This window comes from Sturnus vulgaris, chromosome 1 (assembly GCF_052056855.1).
Source record: "Sturnus vulgaris isolate bStuVul1 chromosome 1, bStuVul1.hap1, whole genome shotgun sequence".
In the NCBI taxonomy this organism is placed as follows: domain Eukaryota; kingdom Metazoa; phylum Chordata; class Aves; order Passeriformes; family Sturnidae; genus Sturnus; species Sturnus vulgaris.
In genome coordinates, this window is record NC_142243.1 from 97,513,526 (window position 1) to 97,521,238 (window position 7,713).

Consider the following 7,713-nt stretch of genomic DNA (forward strand, 5'->3'; position numbering starts at 1 on the left):
CCAGAGGACTTAAATCTTTTATTTAAATAAAAACAATCCAAGAAAAGCCTTATGATTTAAACCTAATAAACATTCTTCTTGAAGAATCTGAAGAAACACAGACACTGAACACAAATTCTGGATTTGTCTCTTTCTGGCAGTTCTGTTCCAACAACAGAACTACAGCAGTTCACAGAGCAGGAAGTGAAATAGTGGAAAAGTTGCACACTTGCGGTCTCATTTTGGCCTGCTAGTCACACTACAGTCCCCTCTTGCCTTCTACAGCCTCTGCAAATGGAATATGCCTAATGTTTAAAAATAAAGCCACCCCTAAAAATTATAGTCAACAATTAATAACTTAAGCTAAATTGAATGGCAAAAACCAATTATATCAAAATAAAACTGGTGTTTCCTTATTCACTAATGTTAAACTACTTTAAGAAAATTGATTAGACTTCCATCTCAGAATCTAAGTCACTTGACAAGCATTTTCCACTTCTTAACAGAAAAACAAGGTTGCTCTACAAAGCATTTGCCCAGCACCCAGTTTTGGTTTTTTTCTTCAAGAGAGCATCAGTGCAAGGCAAAGGACACACCTTTACCACCTTTACAGCACTGTGATGGAAAGGAATATGACTAAACACCCTCTGAAGCACACATTAGAAGATACAATCTTGTGTTACAAAGTTCTCAAGAAACTGATGCTTCATTTTGTAGTTACCATGCCTGAGGTAAAATGGCAGTCAGGATTATTACCACCTACAATGGTTTCTGACATTTCCTGGATGTCACAACCAAAATCAGTTGTAAAACATCTGTTAACTTATCAGCAGCCACAGGAAGTAAAACAGAAGGAATATAAAGGTGCCAATCTGATAGCTCCAGAATTATCACACATACCCTGAAGCAACCATCTTTGGCAAGGCCAGATAGATCCACAAAGCAGGATCCTTCTAATCACTTCTGCCTCCTGAAAGCCACTCAGCTTTAAGCTCCTCCCAAGATATTGCAACAGCCACCATTATTAAAGCCTCTCCTTAGAAGAGGGCCTTGTTATACCACAACTGCCCCGAGTTCAGTCAGTTCTGGAAAATCTGTATTGAACTTGCTCTCCTGCTCTGTCACACCCCATGCAGATGCCAGATACGGTGCTCAAGGTTTTAAAGAGCACTTTCTATTCCTGTAAACCTTTCAGAACCTAAGTACCTTGGTAAAAGGGTGTCTCATCTCTTGCTAAATACCAGAGCAGTACCTTGAAAACACCGAGTTTCCTTCCAGAATAGCTCTGAAGTATAGGCTGCTTTGTTTCCACCTAGTTTTCAGCACAGTTGCTATTGGGACCAAGAACACATTGCCTTCTCTTCATAAGCCAACTAACGAATTACTAAAAGAAATGGTCTAATATTTCCTACTTGATCTCTCATTACACAGCTTGCAAAATATTTTCTTGGAAGGCAGAAGAAATTAATTTTAAAAAATCTGAAAATCATACATCTAACTGACCTTTAGATTTTGACTCTTATTACCCTATTTTGACTCTCAAACCTCACCAACAGCACACCAGTTTTTGCTTTTTCCCTTCCCTCTAGCAACCAAAAAACCCAGATTTGTTCTCCAGAATTCTACAAATCTAAAAAGAGTTAGAAGCTACTCAGCCATTCCCCCCAAACACTTGAAAGCTTCCATCTAAGTAGTCATAATTGATTTAAACCTAGGATTAGTCATTGACCTGTCAATTAAGAGGCTGTTTTGGTAATGCAAAGATTTATTTATCAATTTTCACGTATCATGTCAGACAACTGATAAAGATATTTACACAACAGTTGAAATACACAGTATTTGTGCTTCATACAAGCAACTACATGCAGCCTGTAGTAAGTTTTCCATGCAGTATTCAGATACTCCCCCCACTGCTACATAATTCCAGTTAAAAGTACCAACATCTGTAATGTTCCCACAAGAGTTTCTATACCTGAGGTTTAATATATTCTTTCAAGAGGAAGTCTGCAATTAAAAGCCACATACATAAGCCTATTTAAAAGTCGTCATTCCAGTTGCAAATGGCTTGCTTCCTCTGAAGGAACACCTGATCTATTCTCCCTTAAGTCAGACAATACTTGTGATGGCTTTTCTTCAGAAGGGTTGTCTGCCTCATCTCCACAGTTATGCTCTTCATTTTCCTGTCTGGATTCCTCTAGAGCCAGACTCTCCAGTGTCTCAGGACTGTCAGGTGCTTGTCCACTTAGTCTCTACAAAGAGAGGAGACAGTGAATTTAGTATTTTTTCTACTTAATAACTATGAAATAACACTATGCATATTAAATGAAGCAAGCTAATTACCTTCATTTGGAGGTTGTTGATATAATCCAAACATTCCTCAATTATAAAAATCTTAAGACAAGTTCAATTCAAGTTACTACCTCAACTTTTAGACCACATTTGCTTTGTTGACTGTTAAGTTTTTCTTAGGTTCTTCAATAGGACAGATTTTATCTCAGGCAACCTAAAACACTTGGTTCCAGAGTTAATTGTTTACTATAGTAGCACATAGGTTTAATTTTAGAAAAAATTACTGTACAATCAATTTATTCCCTTTTTGTTAGAGATAATGAAGCTAGATGAACTTTAAAATGCAACAGTCTCTAGCACTTGAATAACCTAGAAGTTCCTCACCTAATCTGATCTAAGGAAGATAAGCAGGACTGTAAAGAGGCTGGTTTTGAAGATTCTGGTTGTTTGATACATCCTTAAGGTTTATTTAACCCTCAGAAGGGAGCAGCTTACAACTAGTAAGTGACCACAATAGTTGAGAAACTGTAGAGAAGTCTCCAACTACATTAGTTCAAAGTCAGCAAGCAATGTAATTTCTGCCCATGGGTTTATCACTAACAAGCAGTACTCCCTGAATACCAAAAAAACTCAAGTGTAGCACAACAGTAGTCTTTCAAGGCTGATCTAAATAACTGCGCTAACTGAAAATTAACTCGATAAAGTTTAATTCTTGATTAAACAAGTTACTTGCAATAATATTTCATTTTGTTTCCACCTCCTGTCTAGTCATCACAGAATCAAAGTATTTGCAAGGCACCCAGCTTCGTAAGAGCTTAAGACCCCTGCAAGAACAATCTGAAAACTAGAACATCAAGGCTCCACAGCTATCTGTATTTATCACAGCTTCAGAGGCTCTTACAAACAATCCACTGCAGCTAAAGGAGCCACGGAATTAGTGACACAACTACTTGCCCCAAGGAATTCTCAGAGGGAGCTGTTAGGAAATTTACAGGTTTATAAGCCCTAGAGACTTTGTGTCCAACCCTCTTTGGGCTGTGAAACTGGCATTGCCTTGACCTTAAAGAGCATAGCACTCCCTCTCACCACTCTACTTCGAGTGTTTCAAGTTTAGTTTCTCAAAGGACACAGACAGTACCAACCATTTAAGCACATAAACTTAAGTCATCCCAAAAAAGTGAAAAAACAACTCTTCCTTCCCTTATCACAATCTCCAATATGAAAATGCTGTTCTGTTAAGAGAGTAGGTTGAATTCCTCCTTCAGAAAACATCCATCTTAGTACTCTCATTACTCCTACAGGTTCTAATATGGGGAAAAAATGCATCCCCTAGAAGGAGCTTTATGATCTAGAATTAGAGCAAACCTGCAGGAAATAGGTCAGAACAATTTAAAATGACGAGTCATGTGAGCACATATAACAGCAGTCATGATTCGTTATAAGTACTTCGGCTGGCTCTCACTTTTTTGTTCTACAACATTAACTGAAAATTGCTTTAAGTACCTCAATCACGCTGGTCATATAATGCACATGCTCAGCAAGGGACAGGAGCTCTTCATTTTCTTCTTTTAGGCGGGCAATTTCACCATCCTTCTGCTCGATTTCTTTGTGCAACTGAGTACAAATAACAAAATATTAGAAGACGCTGGCCAGTAATGAAGCAGTTAGGTATTTTTGAGTAGCTACCTTTTCATTTTCCTGAAGGACTTCATACAGAGCCTTCCTCCTTTCTTCAGCCACTTCTTTCCAATACTGAGATGAAGGACTTCCTGAAGTTAGAGGCTAAAGTAAGTAGGTGGTAAGACTGACTTCTTAAGATACCTAACTTGTATACAAGTATTCTATGAGCTGTGATACTAAACTCATTCCATATAGTGTTTTCAAAGATTAGCTGTAGAACAACTAGTGACACAAGCTTACAGGAAATAGATCCTACACAGCATTGTACCACGGCTGTACAGTACCGTCAGGAAGCTGCCTCAAGCATGGCAGCAGGCTCTGCAAGACAGCCACATTTCCAAATGCTGCTCTTAATGTGTGCTTTGTGGAAGACAGAAGTTTTACTTCCAAGTCACTGTCCACACTGGGCATAACTATTCTGAGGAACTGCACACACACACACTGCCAGAGCAGGTTTTCATTTCAACTTATTTATTAGTCATTTATAAAAACGTATACCCCAGCCAAAATAAACTACAAGACTCTTTAACACTGCTGCACACAATGGTTCTCAGCTTCTGGTTATCAAGAACTCATTCTTAAATACTAGACATCTATACTTCATTTAATATAGGGGATAAGTATCATCAACTCCTGGTAGACATTACAAAAAACCCACAAAGCCTTTATCTAAATGACAAAGGAAATACATTTCAAGTAGTACTCCAACAGCAGCATAATATTTAAAGTGCAAGAAAACAATTCAGGAATTACCACATACCTTTCATCATGAGATCTTCAGCCTGAATGACATTCTCATTCTCTTGCTCCTTGTCCACAGACACCTCAGCTTTACAAGCCTTTGAGGCAAACTTGTTATTCCAGAGTTTCCTTCTGACTGAAGATTTCTTCTGCATAAAATATGGGCAGGTTCAAGTTTAGAGCAACATCTCAGCCTTCACAAAAATAGAAACTTCTAAGCCTGCACACTCGTGACTGCAAATAAGTCTCTAAGTCCTGCTTTCTTCACATTATAATTCTAGTTTAGACATCTTTCTTAATACTCAAAGAACTCAGAAACTGCTAGGTTTTAATATTGTTTATTACCAGACCAATAGTAAGCTTAGTTGTGTCACACTAGTTAGCACATTAGATTTTTTTCAAGTATATTAGCTTTCAGTTAAAAGCTCAAAAGCATTTCACAATGACTAGAAATAATTCTATATCTACAGATTATCTTTTGGTTCATACCTCATTATGTCTGCCAACCAGGCTACCTGCTGCTGAAGGCTGAATCATTTTCAGAGTCTGTCTTGGAGCAGCACTGCATGTGGTATCTGTGAGGTACTTCTGAAAAGACAAATATGGTTCAGACAGTAGCCACTCTTCTTTATATAAACTGAAAATTAGAAATCCATCATGTTTCCATTGAGGTAGCACAACTCATCTCTTCAAGACATAAAAAAAAAAAAAGACACTGTAGCCTATATTAAGGCTTTTGTAAGGAAGGGGATCTAATTATTTGTAGCAGAGATAGATCTTAATCACAAGAAACTACAATCAATCCCTGTCTCTTAGGAAACATTTACCTTTCATAAAGGAACTTGGGCAGAAACGCTCTGATTAGATTTCAAGGCCAGTGACTTTAGCTGGAACTCTCAAATTTGAGTTTGAGAGCAGCAGTCTCAGACTCTTGGGGACGGGGACAAAAGTGATTGCACTTGCAAGGTTAGGTGGTAAAGGCACATCACTTCAGGCAGTAGCTGTTTTTGCAACCTGTGAACACACCATCAAGCAGCGCTCATTTCAATAGATGTGTTACTTTGATTATCCATTAAAACGGATCAAAAGCTTCCTTGCTTCGATCCAGACAGGCTATTGTTTTGTCTAACCAGTGTGTTTACCACCCTTCCTATCATGCATAAATACCTCTTTCCTGCATCAAAGCTTTCTGATTGGTCTGGTTACACTGCCACCATGGGATAGCAAACAATGGCAGACAACCAAGCAAGAACAGCCAGGATACAATGCCACACCAGCGTGAGAAAGTTACCGATTCACACCGTACTTCACAGGACAAGAGCTCACCTTTCCCACGGTAGTTTCTGCCACCAATTATCCTACTGTTCCACTAAAGGACAAACATTAACTGCTGTGGGAACAAGAATCACACCGTGTGTCAGACACTGCTTGCTGCTACTTAGGATTAGAGTTGCGTATACTCTGCCAAGAAATTACTCGCCAATACTCAAGTCAACCCATGAAAGTGCAAAAAGCCACTCGGAACAGTTTATACCCTAGACACATTATGGGGCAAGACTGCCATAAATCAGACCTATCAATTGGCAATTTTCAATAATACCTGAAGTTTTCATTCCAGTCACTATGCCTTATCATACAAGAGCCACTAGCCTCTGTTATATACAGTTTCATACCATTCTGATTAGGGCCTACATTAGAAGATTTACCATGAAAAGTTACTAAGGTTTGTACCTAATCCCTTAACTCTTAAAAAACCTGAATTGTTAAAACATTTCCAACAATTCCAAGGTAACTATAATCCATGAGGGGGAGTTTAGAAAGTGAACTGTTTGCTTGAATACTTCAGTTCAAACATATTCAACACAAAACAGATACAACCCTTCATAAGGTTCCCACCCATAAAGCACGGCCTACAAAACCTACTCTACAAGCCCTAACCATAAGCCAGACAGATTCAGTAAGCAAAGGCACATAGTCAGGACAAACAAAGCAAACCAACCCTGAAAAATTAAACGGAGAGACAGTAAGCTCAGTGTCAAAGTAAAAAGGCCCTGCTGAGCAATAGGAAAAAAAGTAGCCATAAGAACATATGCCCAAGCAGGACAGCATGTTCCCAAGCCACAGTGTCTGCCAGGAGGTTACTCAAGCCAAATGGACATAAGCCAGGTGGAAGCACATTGCAACAGATCCTTTTATACGCGTTCAGGGGACAGAGAAGCCTGTGGCAGACAGAGGTACTAGCTTAAAGGCTTTAAAGCCTATACCTGCAAAGATCCTGAGGACTTTTCCGCGGTCAGCTTCTGTTTCATTTTGGAATTCATAAGATCAACTGCGACAGAAAACCAGTAAAATTAATACAGCATCCATCTACTCCTGAAGTTCGGGCAACACTAGTTAGAGAACATTACAATTTGGGATTATTTTATGGCAGCCCTAAGTACTCAGCCATGCACGGCGTGGCCAATGGGCTCCTCCAGAGCCCCTCCTGAGGCTGGACCCAAGGCAGCAGCGGAAGGCAAGGCCCCACGCCGCCACAGCGCCCACCGGCCTTCCCACAGGGACGGACACTCAAAACATGGCTGGGGGGAGCCAGACACTCACCCACACCATTCCCCCGTCCCCGCTCCAGCCCACCGGCCTTCCCGCAAGGATGGACACCCAACATGGCTGGCGGGAGCCGGACACTCACCCACACCATTCCCCCGTCCCGCTCCCGCCAGCCGAGCTCGCGGGGCCCCTCCCTCCGCGCGCGCCGCCAATGGGGAATAGCGAGGCAGGAGCCCGCCAACACCCAAACTCGGCCATGGAAGCTTGCGGCCCGACCCCGAGAGCAAGCCTAACCGAGATGGAGGGCAGCCCCTTCTCGTCCTTCCCGCCCCGCTCCCGAGCCCGCCGGCCCCGGCCCCGCTCCCTCCTCCTCCCCGCTCACCGGCGGCCGCCCCCGCACGGACCCAACGGCGCGCACTCACAAACCCAGCCACCCTCTCGCGCCTGGCGCGCGGCTATAAGGAGCGCTCTGAGGAT

The 7,713-nt window shown here is 41.3% G+C and overlaps 1 protein-coding gene across 4 annotated transcripts; it reads right to left on the reverse strand.

Annotated features, from left to right (window-relative positions):
- On the reverse strand, window positions 1-7,713 carry GMNN (geminin DNA replication inhibitor). Of its 4 annotated transcripts, none has more exons than XM_014875211.2 (7): window positions 7,619-7,713; window positions 6,954-7,018; window positions 5,179-5,277; window positions 4,709-4,838; window positions 3,955-4,037; window positions 3,772-3,882; window positions 1-2,228 (listed from the first exon to the last, which is right to left on the reverse strand). In XM_014875211.2, the coding sequence occupies exons 2-7, from the start codon at window positions 7,008-7,010 to the stop codon at window positions 2,025-2,027; spliced, it is 684 nt and encodes a 227-aa protein (XP_014730697.1). In that variant the 5' UTR covers window positions 7,011-7,018; window positions 7,619-7,713; the 3' UTR covers window positions 1-2,024. The 4 variants fall into 4 exon arrangements, with proteins under 4 accessions (XP_014730697.1, XP_088028432.1, XP_014730696.1 ...); XM_088172306.1 differs by lacking the exon at window positions 7,619-7,713 and adding an exon at window positions 7,531-7,558; XM_014875210.2 differs by lacking the exon at window positions 7,619-7,713 and adding an exon at window positions 7,379-7,428.